At 41.5% G+C, this 20154-nt stretch overlaps 1 protein-coding gene across 2 annotated transcripts in view; it reads right to left on the reverse strand.

Moving 5' to 3' along the window:
• Positions 1 to 5390: 5390 nt before the first annotated feature.
• Positions 5391 to 20154, reverse strand: part of PDGFRA (platelet derived growth factor receptor alpha) — a 35792-nt gene continuing 21028 nt past the window's right edge. For both annotated transcript variants that reach the window (XM_061993483.1, XM_061993484.1), the window contains 11 exons: positions 18124 to 18228; positions 17335 to 17445; positions 16911 to 17064; positions 16179 to 16345; positions 14998 to 15113; positions 14038 to 14160; positions 13347 to 13458; positions 11072 to 11171; positions 10846 to 10951; positions 9907 to 10142; positions 5391 to 8687 (listed from right to left, as the gene is read on the reverse strand). In XM_061993483.1, coding sequence (XP_061849467.1) covers positions 8540 to 8687; positions 9907 to 10142; positions 10846 to 10951; positions 11072 to 11171; positions 13347 to 13458; positions 14038 to 14160; positions 14998 to 15113; positions 16179 to 16345; positions 16911 to 17064; positions 17335 to 17445; positions 18124 to 18228 — 1478 coding nt within the window. In that variant the 3' untranslated portion in view covers positions 5391 to 8539. The remainder of the gene's footprint in view (positions 8688 to 9906; positions 10143 to 10845; positions 10952 to 11071; positions 11172 to 13346; positions 13459 to 14037; positions 14161 to 14997; positions 15114 to 16178; positions 16346 to 16910; positions 17065 to 17334; positions 17446 to 18123; positions 18229 to 20154) is intronic.

Consider the following 20154-nt stretch of genomic DNA (forward strand, 5'->3'; position numbering starts at 1 on the left):
AGGACTCCCTCACCCTCATAGTAAAGATTTTCTTCATGTTCAAGTGGAATTTTCTGTGTTTCAGCCTGTGCCTGTTACTCCTTGTCTTGACATCGGGCACTGCACCAGCAGAGTCTGAGTGGTATGAAGTTACAAGGCCATGGTGGGGCTCAGCCCACTCCTTCATGTTGCTCCTGGGTCACCAAGGTGAGCGCCCCATGGGCAGGCAGCAGGCAGGCAGGCGGGCAAGCATGTGCCCGCACACAAGCACTGCTCTGTTCTTGCTTATGTGTGTGAGCCCTTGCGTCAGTGAGGCTCTCACCAGCTCCCAGAGCCAACTGCCACAGGGCAGAGCAGGGAAACAATATGAATCTTTCATTCCCAGGCAGTGACTGCCAGACCCCTGCCCGCATCCTGAGTGGCACCCCAGCAGGGGCAGCTCTCACACCTCTATCCTATCACAGAACTATTTTTGGAAGGTGACAAGATAAGACATCCTGATAGATACTTCCCTGGAGTCGTGAGGCAACTTCTAACAGCTGTGTGTCTGAAAGGTCCTTGTAGCGGTGCAGTCTCGATCTCAGCACAAAATGTCATAACACACGGGATGGGAAGGGGGGTCTTTTCAGGAGGGAGGAGGTAAAAGTAAATTTCACGAGGGAAAAAACCACAAAAGCTTGCCTTCTTGTTCACTTCTCCATAGCGAACGTGGCATTTTCAGGAGAAAATTTGAATACCAAAATATTCAAGCCAAAAAATAAAGTTTTTAATTTTTGGCAGCTCAGGACAGGTTTGGGCTGCTCAGTTTTTGACAGTAAAGCAATATATATTCACACCAATTTTTTTTCTTCTTCTCTTACAGAATGCTGACATTTTCAAATGCATTTTCTCTCAAATGCAGTTTCTCTCGAACATTTTCAACAACGCTTTTTCACGATATTTAATTTTGAGGGTTTCTCACTGCCAGGGGAACAGCCGAAGATCCAAGGAGGAGCTGTGGAAACACGTTAGCTGTGCAGACTTTCTGGAGCAGCTTGGAGTGGCAGTGGACCCTTTCAACCCTGGCCTTTGTCAGTGATTGGGGTTGTCTGAGTCTGAAGCAAGGCAGAGCTCTCACTTCTCCAAGGGGGAAGCCGAAAAGGGTGGGTGGGAGGGGAAAAGAGCCAAGTCAAACGCACCTTTGAACAAATTGTGCAGTCTTGGCAAGGCAGAAGAAAAAAATAGGATGTGTTGCACTCCAGCATTATCTCACTACCCGTGCCAAGCCTTACAGGCAACCCACCAGCTATAACAGAACATGGACAGCCCTCTGCACTTGCAGCTAAATACAGCAGCCCAGACCTCTGTGTTGCTACTTTATGTCATAGCTGGGACTGGTATAGAGGGTCCTCTGCCCATTCCATATGATTTCCCATACTCTTTTTGCCAAGTGCAGGCAGCTCTGACTGAAACCCTGGAGTGGGTCAGCCCCTCTGCTCTTCTCAGAGCAATCTTCATGAGCCATACAACTAGGAGGCACAGCTCAAAAGGCAAGAGAAGGTCTTAGGATAGAGGGAAAACACATTTAGCTATGTTCACCCATATTTTTTTACTGACTAGAAACATTATACCTTTTTCTTTGCCCATAGGCATCTTTTATCCTTCAGCTCAGTCCACCCCTACTGACTTCTAGCCAGGGCTACTCCTGTTTCATACACAGAGTGTCAGAGTATTGTGCACACATAACTAAAACTGCCAAAGGCAGCCACCAGAAACTACACCGAAAGTGATTGAAGTATGTTGATGAAATCCCACTGCCCTGCTCATCTAGCCAATCAGACTAGAAATTATGGCTTATGGGTTTCTGAGCTCCTCCAAGCAAACAGTGTGGAAATATAAGCCTTGTTTTGGTGCATGCCCAGAGCGCTGAATTAACAACACTTGTCTCACATGTAAGCAGCTGCAAAACCTGATATTTACAAAAGGATTCACAGAGATGAGAAAAGACTGCTTTTTTTCTAAATGACAGGCTCTGGTTCAAATGGGAATCAATTTGGGAAAACCCCCTGGTCTGTGTCATACAGCATGCCAGGTTAAATGACAATAGTAGGCTTTTTTTTTTCAATAACTGAAGACCAGTATTAAAGCACTGACATCATTCCCATATCAATATAGAAGCATTTTTACCTACCAAAGCACTCACCAATTTGCATGTTAAATACATTGGGAGCAAAACAAAACTCTGCCTTTGCAGGCAATCAGTCAAGGAGTTCATGAATGCACTTGGTTTAAATACAAATACATCCAAATACTCTTGCTAGTGGGAGCCACTTATTTCTGCAGAGCTGTCACTGGTAGCACACACATACTCAGCTTACCTTTGACAAGGTGGCTCCAATTGAAAAGTTTAGAGCTGCCTTTAAACAGGCATTTCTAAGATTTGGGCATCATCTGTCACACGCTACAGCTGGCAACACAGTGGCTGTTGTTTCAGCCACCTAGAACATAAATATGCAGAATATGTCTTTTATGAGGCCAACTAGTAGAGCTGGAAAATAAAGCTGATTTTTTAGATGCCCAACTCTAAATCACATTCTGGTGTGAGTTACTTCTCGGGGGATGGGGGGCGGGGTGAGAAGGGATGTGTCAGCTGTATCAGCTGGTCTTTTATTAAATCACATCCTCCTTCTTGCAAAGCTTGCATCACTCTTATGGACAAATGACAAATCAGATGATGCTCCTGCCCATGGAGTGCAACAGTGCTAGTGGCAGGGTACATACCACAATGTCTGATACATCAAGTTGCTGCAGGATTTGGAATAGCTTACACATTTGAACTAACCCTCAAACCTGTATGGCTTCTGGAGGTTAGAATTTGGGGGTCTGGCTATGTACATTAGGCTGGTCCCAGCTCTTTATTTTTTTGGAACACCACGGAGGCATGTGAATCTGACCCTCAGCTCAGGTGTGCTTCTGGCTCCTCATCTAACATCAGCACATTACTAAAGCAACAAAAGAATGAATGTAGAAGAGGTGGATGCATTCTCATCTCAGTTCAAGATATCTAATGTCTCGCCATGTTTTAAGTCACTTCATATTCTAAATCACTCCCTCTCTCCACTGGAGGTACGTTTTTTGATACAAAGGGCAGAGTGTCCTTCAGCACCATCAGAGGCAGCATGTCACTTGAAGTGAAGTTTCCAGCTTTGCAGGATTTGGACTGTATGGTGTAAGTCAAAATGGATAACTGTAGCCCAGAAAAATCCCAAGCAACTTCCCTGATTCCCATGATGCTGTTTCCTTTCCCAAAGTCTTCCCTTTGGTAAGAATAGACTTGAGAACACATTTCATTCTTTAAAAAGGAGTACCTACCACAGGCCTCATTCTATGAAAAACTATGGTTATCATAACAGGTTCAAAGTTATTAAAAAAACAAAAAAAAAATCTGGAGCTGACAGACACTATTTGTATCCCTTTACCTCTTGTTGCTGTAAAGGATCCAGCTGCTCTGCCTCTGCAATGGAAAAAAGAAAAAAAAAAGATAAACCCCAAAAAGGGGATTAAGAAAAAAAGAACTATTTAACAGATTTTGGTCTGATGCTTCCATCTTGTGGCCAACTTGGAAAACAAAAGTTTGGCTCTATCTCAGTAAGGATATTAACAAATGTAAGGAATCACTGGAAAGTGTCTCAAATTCTTACCTCCGGTTATATGGACAGGAATGAACTGGGTTTGGAAGTGAGATGAGTTTTCCCTTTGAAAATGAGTTTTCCCATTGATGTTCAATGCCAGCAGAGGAAGAATCCGGTCATCCGCGGCCCTCTCTGTTTTGGCCTCACGCAAGCTGCCTGTGCTGAGAGGTACAGGATAGAGATGGGGCTAGATAGACAGAGTTCTGAGCCCAGTTCTTCACCTTGCTGTAGATATCAGTTTTGTGACTCCAATGGCATACAGCCTCTGCTTCAAGCTGCTGGCTTCAAGGGCCAGCCCAGGTCCACGCGGTGACTTTCCCTCTGCTTCTGAGCATACAAAAGGCTTTCTTCTGCTTACTTCTCATCTTTCCCAGGGATTAAGTCAGCACACAGATCCCATATCGCACAGTCCCTAATGATAGGAATGAGGTGATGGGGCATGGCTGTCTTGCTGAGACAGTTGCAAGGGCACTGTGCCTCAGGTTCCCAGCATCACTGGATGGCTGGATAATTTGTTTCTGGCTGGAGAATGTGATGCTCCCCTTTTGTTTCATGCATGGCAATCTGGAAGCTTAGCCAAAGGTCTATTTACTTGCTTAAAATGGAGTCTTCTGCACAAGGCCCACATGATAATCCATTCCCTGCTTTTCCCTTCCCATCCTGGCAAGGATGCAAAGGAGAGGGAACCTGCTTTCTTATCAAAGGCAAAAGCTAAGGTTGCTGCACCCTGTTTGGAGCAAGGAGAGGTTTTAATTTGCAAGGAAGTGGTGAAGCAGAGAGAGATGTTAGAGGAAGAGTTCATCTCCAAGCATGTTTTAACAACCGTGACCACTGCATGAACAGGAGATTGCTAACCTACCTGTTTCACAAGGCTTTCCAGTCTTGCCTGGCTCCCATCGGCAAACTAGGATAAGCTCCAGTGCAGGAAGTGCAGCTGATAAGTTTAACTTTGTTTTCAGCTTGAAATCTTGTAATTCTTCACAAATTCACATTCAATTATATCCACTGTATGAAATGTATTATTGCAGGACCACAGAACCATAGGACTAAATCTCTTTTGATTGATAAAGTTGAGCTCAGCATAAGTTTAAAAAGCCTTGCAGCCAGAGGCAGAGAAGCCATGGCCATTTCAAGATGGGGCCGTTTAATCCTCTGTAATCGTCAGAAGCTTAGGCTACAGACTGACACAAGCCACTTGTATTCCCTTGTTAAAAACAGCTTTTGTATTAAACTCTGTATTGTACATCGGTGCCAGGAACAGTGGAGAGTGTTACCTCACAAACGTGGGGCACAGCATCTCCCTTTGAATCCCATATTCCTCCTTTCCTTGGTGTGTGGAGACCGGCAGGCATTGAATTCCCAGCACATATGGTGCCAAGGTCAAAAGGGTCTCATCTCATGTGGGAAACCCAGTGCCGACTTTGGGGCACGTGCTCTGCTCCAGGCAGCAGCCACTGGAGCACCACACCTGTCATATTTTGGATGACAACGTGGTTCCACGCAGATATCACTCATTGTCCAGGTCATTACCCACTATGCTCACTGAAAGGCTCAGAGATCTGCTTGCCATGGCTGCTCAATGGCTTTGCAGAGCCCTCAATTAACCAAAAACATTTTGAGGGAAAAGAAAAAAATCAGGCAAGACTGATCCCTTATAATCATCTTTCAATAAGTGAGTATAAACCCCTCACATATCCTTAAATTATATATCATTTATTGAAATATAGAGATCTTAATTTACAGGATTTTTTCAAAGACAAAGTATCAACAGGGGCATTTTTGAAATACATTTTTTGTCTACCATCACTCAGGCTAGTTTGCCCTTCTTCAAACATTTCACAACAGCCACCATTTTGAAAACACTTCCATTTTTATTATTCTAAAATATAAATTTTGGACATTCAAAGTGCAACAGTTAACGTGCCTGTGGAATATATCACAGTAAAAAAAATATAAACAAAGGCAGTGATATAGCTGTCATAAATGTTTTGGCAGTATTCTAGAAGTCTATATAAAAATACTTATATACATATTGATGTATAACATCACCATATCTCACGTCCTTCATCATGTAATAGGACCATTTTGTACAAGTTGCAGACCACGCTGTAAGGAATTGGTTGGCCATTCCAAATCAAAAGCTGTGTTTCGTAGGCTAATGCTGATTGTCATTATACAATAACTCTAGTGAAAATTTTGGGAATATCTCTTCCAGCGGCTTCTCAAAAATTAAGCCATAAAAGAAAAAGTCTGTAATACTGATAATATTGGAAAACTAAACAAATCACCCTCTCACACTTCTCCCTCTCTAGTAGATCCCCTCTCTTTCTCTGCTTCTCATTCCAATTTCCAGGCCAGCTTATCTGATTCCAAGCCTGCAGTAAGCTGGGTTTGGCTAGACTCCTGCCATGGATGCAGTTCATCCATGTGACACTCATGACAGGATGGAGAATCAACGTTACCATGCGTTGGAAAATGAGTCAGTTCTAGTTCAAGGCCACCATTTGGGTCTAGTCCCAAGAAATAATGTGAGATACAGAATGAAATCGGTGAGGGGAAAGGGAGACTGCATAAAAATGTCCTTAGATTCCAGTAACTGGTATAATAAAACATGCTGGAGCTGATTTTCGAACCCTGAAGAACACTAGGCCATGTGCAAAAATGCAGGCGAAATTGATTGCCTAATTTGGATGTGTAGTTGTAATGATTACACATGCAAATAAAGGCACATGTGGTCTCAAGTGGCCATTCAGATATCTGGGATATCCAATAGACAATTTGTGTTTCTTTAATTCATAGTTCATAGCTGGAGGGAGACTTCACATCGTCTCATGTGTCCTGGCTATATTGAGAGTCTTTATGTTTCACAGCTGTCCCCATACAGAGCTCAAGGACATGTGTTTGGCTAAAGCACAGCTCTCAAGAAGACACATGGTCTTGATCTGCTGACTGTAAGAGATGGAGGATGCGCCGTCACTCGTGGTCCCTTCTGATTGTCAGCCTCCATCAGGGTTGAAAATGTGGTCTCTTCACTTCAGGTCCTGCTTTCACATTTAAGCCAGGTGACATTGTGAAACCTAGACCTAGAATTATTTGTCTGTAACACTGACTGTATTAAGTTGTCTTTCATTTGATCCACAACTGTCCACAAATGAAGTCAAGGAGACTTGTATAGCTTTTCTTAGGGCCATTTTAAGTTGAACTCTAGTCTAACATGGCAGTATGTTCTGTTGGTCACTGATTTGTCTTTCATAATTCCTGGGAATAATACTGCAACACAGGGATGAGTTTGTACTGCATTTGCATTGGTTGTGTCCTGCCAGAGGCTGAGCATGTCTTCTGAGGCACTCATCACATCGAATTAAGGTTAAGTTTGAAAGTGGAGCACCAGAAAGGATGGGACCCTTTGCAGTGGTGTACGTTTTTTTCACATGTAAGTCTTCCAAAGCATCGTGTCTCAATAACACATTGTACAGTGATAGCAGTAATGGTAAGACTTTGTTCATATAAGTGGCATCAAAAAACAGCTATTGCAGGCATAGAGTAGATTTGTTTTCACGCATCTTCTTCCAGAAAACACTCTCAGAGGCAATTACCATTTGTAGTTACGGTCTGCAAATACAGTAGTCAGAGTTTTCTGTTCCTGCTTAAACCTGAAAACTAAGACAAGAATATTTGCTGCAGAATTATTTCTGCTTATTTAGACTTGAGTTCCAGGCCAGGAGAGATGTCTTTGTTCCTTGAGGACTTCAAATACCAAGTTGATTCCTCACAGTTAACCCCAGGATAGGATTTCTTTAGAGTACCTATGAACCTAATAATGGGATATTGCTGGTGGTTTATCATAATCTTCCACCTTGTAAATCTGGCATAAATTAATTTTTGAAAAACAATAATAATCTTTTAGAACCTCACTTAATCAGAGGGCAATAATTGCTTCTAGTATATGTGCTTAGAAAAGCTACTTAGCTCACGATAGAAACCAAAACCTTATTTTTTTAGTTTTAGCTAACCAGAGTAGTTACCATACTTTGTAGAGCCAGAAGAAGGTAATTGTTTCAGTAAAAAATTCAGGTCATGATTCTTTTCCTTGAATTTTAAAAATTTTCTTCAGACTGTGCTTTTACTGAAGGACAATGAATTGTAAAATATACGTTTAGTGTTACTGAAAACAGTAGTAGTAGTAGTAGTAGTAGTAGTATCTTGAAAATGGCTATCTTCTATAGTTAATACTTACTAGGTTTCTACACCTATTATAGACTGGGTTTTTATTATTATTATTGTTATTATTATTCCTCTTTATTTGCATTAATGGTAGTACCGGTCAGTCCCTTGTGGTTTTAGACCTTTTTGGTCCAAAAGTGGTTTTTTCATGTTCTTCAATTCACATGACAGTTCAACAGCAGCTGACATTGAGATTGAGGGAGGAAGTACACAAAACTCATGAACGACCTCTTCTAAAATCCATGGCATATGTTCAATGTGCACCTCAAAAGATCCTTGAGTAGATAGTTATTTACATAATTACAATGATGAAGCATTGCTGCAGTGGAAATTCAATCCATCAAAGTCATATGAATGCCCTTGAAACACAAAACTGGTCTGTTTGTGGCCTGTTCTTTCATCCTGCTACCAGTTCAAATGGCAAACAACACTGAGATGCTACTGAAGTACTGCAAGCAGCAACACTAAAAAAATCCATCTTTGATACATCTCTTTCATTCATACTCAGGCTGATTCCTCTGTCCATCACTGGGACTTTCTCTCTACAAATCCACCTCCCCTTCACATCCTTGACATTGCAATAAAGTGGTTTTCTCTGTGGAGCAGAAGTCTGTAGATGACACAGCAAGGTTCCCTGCATGCAGAGCTGCAAGGTGTCCGTAGGGTTACAGGAAGCTGTCCTCCACCAGATCTGAGGAGTCAATCCCAATGTCGTCCATCATGTCAATGTCCTCAATGGTCTCATCCTCTCTCTTGATGAAGGTAGAGCTACTGGAACCAGTTTCAATGGCACTTTCTTCAGATGTCTGGGAACTGGAAGAGACAAACACCTCAGAGATAAAACACGTGGCAAATGGGACTGGGCAAGTACTTCAGCATCTAGCAGAACTGCACGTTACCTCCCCACATGCTTTCTGAGCCATGGCACAATCTTAGGTGACTCTGGCCGCACGTTTCTTAAGACATGACATAACTTGTAACTCAAGAGCAATGAGCCACCTTGGAATTCAAAGAAACGGGTTGTTCATATGTTCCTCCAAGCACTTTCTGCCAGAGGCTCATTAGAAAAATAGCTTTATGACACTGCTGTGACAACAGGTCACTTAGGGAAATCTAAGGAGGTCAGGTGAAAATAACAACATACAATAAAAATATGAATAACAGGGAGAGGTGATAAATCTTTATATGGATAGTGCTTCTTAGAGATTATATTAATCCCTTTCTTGAAAATTGCACTAAAATAGTTTTTTTAAAATGTCATTTTTAGGTCAATAATTCTATATACTTTCAATTAAGTGCTGAATTAAACCCCCACCATTCACAGTAAGGGTTACACAGCATAGCACTGTAGTGGAATCAGCTGTGAAAACTGAGAAGGGAGCAGTAAAAAGTCTTGGATTTCCTGCAGCCAATTAAAAGTATACCATGGAAGAAACTCAAAACAACTTCTACCAAATATTGGAGCTGGTCTTGTACAGAACAAATAAATCCCTGGAGTTTTCATACGCAGCCCCAAGGCATTGTTTGCCCAGATGGGTTTTTGGTCTCCTCTGGAGACATTCAAAACCCACCTGGACGAGTTCCTGTGTGACCTACTCTAGGTGGTCCTGCTCTGGCAGGGGGGTTGGACTAGATGATCTTTCAAGGTCCCTTCCAACACTTAAGATTCTGTGACTATGTGATTCTATGATTGAACTATGGGGCAAGATATGTGCAAAATGTGACCACAGAGCCACCAGACAGACACTGTGACTTGTCCAAGCTAGCAAGAGAGTCCCAATGACACAGAGGAGAACCCTACCAGCAGTTCCCTTCCCTTAGCAGTCACAAAAGAGGCAAAATCAGGTTTTTCCCATTGAAAACATTGTGACCAGACATATTACTGTATTTACATGGGACCTTCCCCATCAGTAGTTTCACCAGAGCCAAGGAAACCATTTACAGAGTCTTATGCTAAAAAATATTAATGCAAACTGCCAAACAAGACCCTGAGTGGTTACTATAGGCTACATGATCTGTAAACTGCACTTACCTGTGCCTGTTTCTTTTGCCAAGCTCATCTTCAGAAACAGGGTCAATATCAGGTAGGGGGATGATGTACCCGCTGTCAGCACTCAGCCTCTGCTCATCAAATCCACTCTCTCTGTCCTTTAACTTGTCTTCATTCTTGTAGGTGACACCAATGTAAGTGTTGTCACTATCCCCTCTCATGCGTGTGACAGCTGGGTGATCACTTTTCAGGAAGTCCAGGTGAATCTTCTCGTAGCTCTGAAAATATTAATTACAAACACGTCATTAGATACTCTTCACTAAGGCTGCCTTCCTTCAGAATGGTAGCTGTGATTCACTAACCCAGCAAATATTCTGCCCTATGAGCCAGCAGCACTGGATATAGAAGCCCAGCAAATGATTTGAAAGAAGTGACACGTAAGTTTTAGGTGACACAGAGTGTAGCAGCACAGAGCAGACAAACACATGTCAATACAAGTATACAATACAATACAAAGGGGAAGAGAGTGAAGGTAGGTGGCCTTCACCTTCACTGGTGGTAGAAATGCCAAACGGTGGCAGAGCTTGTACAGAGGTGTAAGGGGAAAACTTGCTGATGTCATGGTCCAAAGAGGGAGACAGGGAGATTACACACATGGGTAGTAGTTGCATTTCTAGAATTCCATCACTGTCCAGAAAATCCCATTAAATTATATAAAACCCATTCCCTAGTAGATAAATGGAGCCGTTAGGATTTTGTTAGAAATTGGGAGTTTTACTTCCCAGCTAACACCACGGAACTGCTTCTCTCAGTAAGCTTGCATACAGAAACAGAACATGCAACATCCCTGTCTGAATCACAGAATTTACAGAGGTTAGGATGTGCCGGTTCAGTAATTATGACTCTGAGGGCTGGAACAACACTTACCATTTCCTCTAAAACAGTCCATAGAAAACAGGGAGAAAATTCCAAAAGGCATACCTTTTTGTACTCTCCAGGCAACAAGCTCTCCACAATTTCACTCAAATGGTAAAATGAAGGTCTTTTCTCTGGTTCACTGTTCCAGCACTTCACCATGATCTCATATCTGCAGACAAGATAGAAACCAATTTAACCAACTGGTAAAGGAAAATGAGTAACCAAACAGAAACTAAAGCCAAAACTGTCTGGAGACTGGCCAAGTGTGGAAAAGTCAAATGGTACATACACTTCATTGGTAGCATGATCAGGTTTGGCCATTCGGTATCCGCTCTTGATCTTATTGTAGAAAGTAGAATCAACCATCATGCCAGGGTATGGTGTGCCACCTGCAGGTAAAAGAGAAGAAATCATACTACTCTATACTTGACAATGCATGCAGAGTTCCCAGGCACTGTCTTGCTGTGAAAAAGTGTTTATGCTGTAGCTTCATAGAATCATTCTGGTTGGAAAAGCCCTTTCAGATCATCAAGTCCAACCACTAACCTTACACTGCCAAGACCACCACTAAACCATGTCCCTCAGCACCTCAGCTACATGACTTTCTAAATATCTCCAGGGGTGGTGACTCAACCACCTCCTTGGGTAGCCTATTCCAGTGCTTAACAAGCCTCTTAGTGAAAAATTCTTCCTAAGCTCCAATCTAAACTTCTCCTGGTGCAACTTTAGGATGTTTCCTCTCATCGTATCATTTGTTACTTGGGAAAAGAGACCAAGTCCCATCTTACTACAACCTCCTTTCAGGTGGTAGTAGAAAGGGATAAGTCCTCCCATCAGCGTCCTCTTCTCAAGACTAAACAACCCCATCTCTCACAGACGATCCTCATCATTTGACACGCTATCAAAACCAACCTTTCCTAGCCAACGTTTCACATCAGAGCTATTATCTTGACCATATAAAGTCCTGATGTGAAACGTTGGCTAGGAAAGTCTGAAGTAGGTACTACTCAAAAAAACCCCACCTTTACAGTGTTTATAGAATGTACTGTCTGGGCACAGATTTTGGATGATACCTGCATATCATCAGCCTGCATTTGGCAGATCTGAGTTCATGGCTCTGTTCTGACACTGACTCTGTGCAACCTTAGGCAAGTCACTTTTTTTAACTGATTTTACTGTCTTTGGAACTTGTGTGACAGCTGAGAGTTACAGTGCCCGGGTTACTCGTCTCATCCCAGCTGCCTTAGTCCGAGCCAGTCCCAAGTCCATATCCAAGTGTTATCACTGCAGCAGCCAGCTTTAGACAGCTAACAAGGCAGGTGTAAGGTTTGCCAAAAAGTTTGGTCTTAGCCGCTGCGCTGACACATTTAAGTGATCATTTAGTGTCACAGCATGCAGATGTCACTGCTCTTAAGCTCAGTTGTCACTGGTGTGTAAAAGGATCATTCAAGTTGAAGTCAGTATTGCAGCAAAATGTTAAAGTTGACCTCCTTAACAAACATCACTGAGCCTATGTTTTGCTTACCTAGAAAGATCATCTTTCTCAGGTGGAGAAGGCATACTACAACTTTAGTCCAGAAACCTCAGTCCTTTCAAAACTGTGATTTTAACCTACAAGTGGCCTTCAGAATGTTCTTTACAGGTAGAAGAGTGAAGCATAGGCTTAGTTGTGCCTCAGTTCTTGAGCTATCCAATGGCACTCCCATTTCTCCCAGGGGTGCTGGGGAACAGATATTTAGGATCCTATGGTGTCCAGAGATTACAGTAATCATACCATAAATAGTGATGCAAATGCTGCTTTCTGAAAAGTGGCTATATGACAACTTATTCCAGAAAATAACATTAAATACAGCTTGGGATTGCCGTGGGGCAGTAGTAGATACCATAGAAGCATGATTAATTCTGCAGAGAGTAAATCTGGGCAATGTATGCTTAGTGAAGCAGGCCAGCCACCTGCCTGGGAGCCTAATTAATGAGTCTGAGCAAAGAGCCAGGCTGTTCCCAGATGGGAACTGTACATTGTCTGTAACTGTTATACATTGTCATAACCACTTTAGTCTGCCATAAACCAACTGTGTGAACAGTGCTGACCTGGAAACGAGAAACCAGTGTCCCAGAAGATTGACATTTGAGTTTGTTCTGCAATGGGACTAAGACAGGCTCTTTTGAAACATATATGAAGAGACTGTTTCAAACCAGTTGCTGGGCTAGGCTGCAGCCGCAGGTGCCCTATTGCAAGGGGGAAGCATGTTCATTCTCATATTAGCCAGAAAATTCATCCCAGCCTTGATACACTAATACTTTTCTAGAAAAGCTTTTCTCTCAGTGCTTTCAATTTTCTAGCAAAAAAAAAAAAAAAACAACCCAACTTTCTAACGAGAACTTTGGGAGTGTACGGATGTTTCACTTCATACCTACCATTGAGACCTGAAACCCCATATAGAAGAATAACAGTTGATTTCACACATTTTTTTTTTACTGTAGAATTTAAAATACTTTATGTAGAACAGCTTGAGCTGAAAAAGCTTAATCACTACACAGAAGAAAGTGTTCACAGAACATACCAAGAGAAAATATTTCCCACAGCAGAATGCCATAAGACCAGACATCACTTAATGTTGTGTACAGATTGTCAAAAATACTTTCAGGTGCCATCCATTTTACTGGGAGGAAAGTCTGTAGCAAAAGAAAAAAAAAAAAAACAAACCACATGGATTAGTCATTAAAGAAATGCTTTCCCATTACAGTTGCTGTTTGACAGCCAAGATTAACTTCTCTCTAATATTAAAAGTTGTGTCGAATAAACACTGGGTAGTGTTTATTTTTAATTCCATGTAACACAGAGTTATCAGGATTACAAGCAATAAAAAACTGTATCCATTTTATCAATAGCAAATGACCAGTATGATTGAAGGTATCCTGGAGAAGCTGGCATTGCTGATCTGATATGTCATTGCTCGATGTGTCACTACTCTCCATAACATAGAGATAATTTCTTAATAATTTATGTAGTCACAAAACTTGCCAGTTAAAGGGTAGGCCTGTGAAGAACTATATGTGGCCAAGCACTCTTGGCTTTAAAGCAGAATTAAGAAAGTTATAGGAAGTAATCAACTGAAGGAAAATTGTTCTCAGGAATGTTCATGCCAGTGATCAATTAGTGTAACCAACACTGAACGGCAAGAATATTTAACAGCTTTTAAAATTGACACTTCTTATTTCAGTTAAAGCAGAGCTCAGGAAATCAGTACATACGCTGCCCTTGGAGACATAGTTGGAATCATGCATGATGTCTCTAGCCAGCCCAAAGTCACAGATCTTCACGATTTTTCCTTGAGCCAGGAGGACATTACGAGCTGCCAAGTCACGGTGCACACACTATATGGAGAGAAATTAAGTTGTTCAAGGACATACTAATTCCACAAGGGCCATTTCCCTGGCAAAGATCCCTGAAAAAGGTCTGTCGAATTTCTGGTCACAGTCTTAGCAAGATTTTCTACTGAACAGGCACCTATGCTGTCCTGGTAACAGGGGCAAGGAGGCACCAGGACTCTGAGCCTCAGATGGCTCGTGCAGATGCATTTGCAGACAAAAAGGATGTCACCCTTTCCCCTTCTACCCATCATGTACTAATGATACATCTATGCACCTGACCATGGTGGTCTATGGATATATGGGATGAAGCTGGAACAATGGGATGAAGCTGGAACACAAAAAGTTCCATTTAAATGTAAGAAGAAACTATTTCACTGTGAGGGTGACAGAGCAGTGGAACAGGCTGCCCAGAGGGGTTGTGGAGTCTCCTTCCTTGGAGGTCTTCAAGACCCACCTGGACATGTTCCTATGTGACCTGATCTAGGTTGACCTGCTTCTGCAGGGGAGTTGGACTAGATGATCTCTAAAGACCCCTTCCAACCCCTACCATTCTGTGATTCTATGATTCTATGGGCTCTGTCACTCAGATCCTCTCTATCCATCACCATCTCTGGTACCCTGACTCCATGAGTGTCCCAGGCTGTGACGGGAGAAGAGGACTGACTGATGCTTTGATTTTTTCAACCTTGGTGATCTTGGTTGCCAGGTGAGAAGCTGTCTGCAATCCCCAAAATAATCTTATACCGTGTCATGTTTTCAGAATCTAAATTGAAACCCTTAGTTGAAGATGAAGGCATTTTTACATTTCCTTCCATTTCACTCGTGTTTGTATTTACTTACATTTTTAGAAGCCAAGAATTCCATTCCCCGTGCAACCTGGTAGGTGAAGCTCAGCAAATCCAGTAGGCTAAGGCCCTCCGAACTGTCATCTGAAAGAAGGTTTTTGACTTCTGATTCTGTTGAAAAAGAGAGAAAAATGTGGTTGTGCTGTGGTGTGTGAAATCAGCATCCATTTCTCCCTACCTACCACGATCTTGAGCTGATCATTTTAACAGAGTGCAGTGATCGAACCAGTCTTTTCATAATAACCAGCCACTTTTAATATCTGCACCAGTCACTGACACATACTCCATCCTTAAAATTAGCCAGTCTTAAATATAGGTTATATTTCTTCTTCTGTCTGTATTTTTTTCTCTAGAGAACTGCAGGAAAAAGTGACATTAAAAAGGCTCACAGAAGTGTTACAAGGGTTGTTTACAGTATTCAGCGTGTGGTGTAAAAACGTTTATTTAGAGATGGTGCCTTCACTAGGTTTTTGCGTGTTACGTGTACACTCTTATCCGTTTACTTAAGCTGCACGTTGTTATGTTTCCCAGCATATATTCACTGGGATTAATCCAATACCAGCAAAAAGGGTCAGGAATTCTATGGCAAGAGTTCTTATTTTTTTAATGAAAGTTGTCAGCAAAAATCCAGTCAAAATTCAGGGATCCGTTTACCCCCAACTGTCCTAGAGCACAATATGAGTACATTAGTCTGCCATGTAAATCTAGGCCTGGATGTGGTTGGGTTTCTGAGGCCTAGAGGCAGAAGTAATGGTGCCTATTTTTAAAGCAAAGCGTATTTGGTTTCTGAGAACAGGGCCAGGGAATAGGATGCATTCCCTATCTTCATTACATAATCCAGGAAAGTATTTGGGAGTGTTCTGCATTTGGTGTCAGTGTGAAATGTAAGTGGAAACACAGCAATATAAATTACTATTATTATTGTTCACCACTATAGCTCAAAATCTTTCAAGCTACAAGACTGATGAAATCACTGCCTCCAAAGAAAGCCTACAGTCCCGTCACAGAGGGCAGCTGCTCAGTGCTTCAGCTTAGAAGTAATTACAGAACAAGACTCCTTCTGTGCCAGGAACAGGAACTCCTATCCTCAGAGCATAAGGAGGGGCACAAGTCTAAGCTTTTAGCTTGCAGCTTATACTCACACACTTGTAGAAGAGTGGAACAATTCTATGTTACCTGATATAGATTTCTTCTTATATGAAGCAGGCCGATCGTACACAGATCTCTGAATATCAGAATATTTAGATCCTTCCTTCCTCTCCAGCATTGGCACGTACTGAGTGGTGTCAGCTTGTTTCATGTCCATGTATTCTCCAGTGTTTTCAAATGATAATATCACATAACTGAAATTAGAAAAAAATACAGGTGTATTAGGTAGCATTGCTTTATTGTTGAATGCACAATGGCAAGCTCCCTCCATCATCATCTGGAAAACTCTATGGGATGAACATTAACCATAAGGAAACTACTGAGCCTGGCTATGTCATTGGTAGATAAAGGAGAGCACTTGAGCTAGGAGAGCAAGCTCTGCTAGTTTGTTTGTAAGGAAGGAGGTTTAGACAGTTGCACTTTTAAAACTTGAGTGGGTAGAGGCAAAAGGACTTTTTTTTACAGAAAAGAGGAGTACTGGGCCCTGCTCTCTTAATAGAAATGTGGGAACTTCATGATAGCTATGGAGAACCCACTGTGGTCCTGGGACTGTGGGCATCTTTACACAGGGGAAATGTGGATCTAGGATATATGTCAAGGACACTGGACAAAAAGTGCTGAAAACTTCACAAATCCATGAAACCTGATTAATAAAAGTCTAATGTGAAGAATTAGGGAGAGCTCTAAACCAATGAATGGAGTGGAGTAAGGATTAGTAATGACATTTCCTCAAGTTGTAAGACTTTTTTTTCCCCCAACCTTCTCGTGCTTTCATCAGCTGGGTTCATCCCAAAGATATCCAAATCTTTCTTTGGCTTCTCTGGGTGTCGGTTCAGGAAGTTGTCCCTGTTCTTATGCAGATAGTTCACCAAATCACCATAAAAGCAGTATTCAGTGATAATGTAGATGGGACCTGATAAAATAAAGCAAAATAATGCACTGATGGAATCCTTCAAAGAAAAACCCTAAAGACTCCCCAAATGGTAGAAAATATAATATAAAACATAGAAAGTATTGTGGTTTAATACATATTTATTTACCAAATACGACTGCAACCACTATCAAGTATCAAATAGGTTTGTGAAGCTTTTTATTTGGTTATATTTACTTTTAAATCCTTTCATCGAGAATTGTGTGCTTGTTAAACAGTCAATAGTTGCTCTGCATCAAATGGCAAACCCACCTGACTTTGTACAAGCTCCAAGGAGGTTCACAATATTTAGGTGGGGACCAAGATGTGTCATTATCTTGAGTTCAGACATGAGTGCTTGTTTTTCACTGGATCTAGCTGTAGCTGTTGAAAAAACAGATCAGTCACTCAGTGAGAACAACAACTGTTTTTTACAAAAACAAACAATTTCTCCTTGCTAGACTCATTAGAGCATTACTACCATGGTTTCTTAACAAGACTGTGTCTTTTCCTTGGCAAGGGGTTTTCTTAAGACTTGGAGAAGAGTCTCAAATCACTAATCAAAGATTGTCTTGATATAGCTCAATAGCTGACCTAGTCTCTTAGTCCTTCTCCTGGGGTATAGGGAATTGGCCAGGCAGCACAGAGGCATTTTATAAGCTGCTCATTTCAACACAAGTAAGTTCTTCATAGTTCCTCCAGAATCTCTGATTCTGGGCTCTCAAGAACTGGGAAATCTTCAATGATCTTGATTCTCAGATGAGATCTGCTTATTTCTCCTTTGTTGTGCAGCTTTCATTTGGTCACAAACATTCATTTTATTTTTTTCTGAATTTCCTGGGTTACTGTGTCTAATACCACACTTTGGATGTACCAAAAGCCTGGATACTTTCAGCCTTGAAATGCCATGAACCACTCTAAAGTAAAATTTTAAATTTCAGTCATTCCACAGTTAATTTGCTACTTCAGATATGGAGAATCTATTTATACACAAGCAATGATTAAGTAACCCAAAAGGAATATGCCCTACCTAGCTTGAGAAATAGAACTGCAACAACTTACGTTTCAGCATTTTCACAGCTACTTTCATGACCGGTTGAGAGCGACTCAGTCCATATGCAGTCCCTTCAACTACTTTTCCAAATGCACCAGAGCCAAGGATTCGACCTGAACATGAAGGAGAACATTACTTATTTCAGAAAGTAACAGCAATTTGCCACTACCATTCCTCTATGGGTTCTGGTTCTTGTGTGGAAAGAGCACACTCACTTAGCCACACCACATTGTTATTACTGTTGTTAAGCAGAAAAGGCAAATATTAAATGCTGTCATTAAGTACAATTCTTGAATAAAAACCAGCAAGCAAACATCAGGAGCAAATCTGTATACGGGAGCTCAGCTCATTCAAATTTGTCTCCTACTGTGCCCTGCCACTCTCACTTTATCCTTTCTAATCATTGACTGTCCTATATTTAAGTTGACTACTCTCCATCAGTTAGCACCAGACTATGGTGCAGTCATGTTCTTTACATAAAAATCTGAATTGGACTCTGTAGCTGTATTTTCGGGCTTCTGCAACAATGCTGGATACATCTAAAAGTAAGATAGACTAAAGCAGATCAACAGCACATTTAGAAATAGGAAGGACCGACAGTGAACTGCAAGAAAATGAAATACATGTTGATAACATATGAGGGGAAACTTCTCTGAAGTTTACTGGACAAGTGTGCTTCATATGCTAGAATAAATTTTATTGCAAATTTCCAAGTGCTGTAATGAAATGGCTAATGTTTATACACACTTTACTCTTCCCACAAATCAATCTAGACAAAAAATTGGGTTTATTATATCCTGTCTCCTGATATGGATACAGTATGCAGAATAATTGTGTACAGAGTGAGTGAGATTTTAGAGAAATATAAACTGCACAAGCATGAAATTCAAAAATATTATATCTCACAACTTCCATATTGAAGAGCAAGTTCATCAAGGAAATGCTTGCTCTGTGAACTAACCCATATATGAGCTCCAGATGCCAAGATATTTTCATATTCCTGACAAGTTCTCTATTTTATTTGCCATTACTTTTTAACTTCCATCACAGAAAAAAATAAGCATTGACTTTTATTACAGAGATATATGGCATTTTGTCTTTGACGTTCATTTGCAGTTTGAACTTGCCACCTTTTATGCTTCTGAAGGTGTTATCTGGCATGCACTGCCATATGTTTCTGCTATCCTTTAGCTACAACCCCCTCCCCTCAATTTATTATATGCATGCTTTTGTAAGTTACTTCCAGCCAGATGATATCTACATCATTAACAAGAAATGGTTCTGAATTACCACTGAGGAATTTCCCCAAGACTATGATAGCATAGTTTGTCATGCACACAAAAACTGCAATTTCTTTTAAGACTCCTGTGCTCCAAAGGTTATTCTTCCCAATCAGGATGTGAGAAAGCTTCTCATTAAATTTCAGACTAATTCAAACAACCTGGGTCTGATTTTTGGCCCCTGAATCTTTCCAGACCGAAGGTCTGGGAGCCATATGGCAGGATGCAGCTCTTCAGAATGTGATGGCATTTGCTGATGGTCCTTGATCTTCTTGTCTTCACAAGCCAATTCTCCCTCAAACCACATTTTTGGCTGAACGTGAGGTGCACATCTCCCTCTCCATCACCTCTGCTGAGGCAGAGTACACATGGAGATGGTGAGGGCGCTTCCGGAGTGCCGGGCAGCCATCACTGCTGGTTCCCCTTTTCACCCCACTTTGCAGACATAACCCAAACCCCATATGTTTTACACTTGAAATTTGGATCCAGGTGGGAGCTGGATGCTTGAGACCTCAAGGCATCTGTAATGCCATCACATTCTTGATGTCAAGGGCTTCAGTGGAGCCCAGAATCATAGTGTGTGTTTACTGTTCTTAGTACAAAAGCGTCGCTGTGGTCTGCTCATCAGAGGAGCAGTGTTGCTTACATGCTCAGAGGGGCCCTGCAGACACAGCAGCAGCTCAAGGCTGCTAAAAGGAACAGTTTTTGAGGATGAGAGCTATTTCAGCCTCTGTACCCATCCATAGAGCTTATCTGCTA

The sequence above is a fragment of the Colius striatus genome, chromosome 3, assembly GCF_028858725.1.
Source record: "Colius striatus isolate bColStr4 chromosome 3, bColStr4.1.hap1, whole genome shotgun sequence".
NCBI classification, from domain to species: domain Eukaryota; kingdom Metazoa; phylum Chordata; class Aves; order Coliiformes; family Coliidae; genus Colius; species Colius striatus.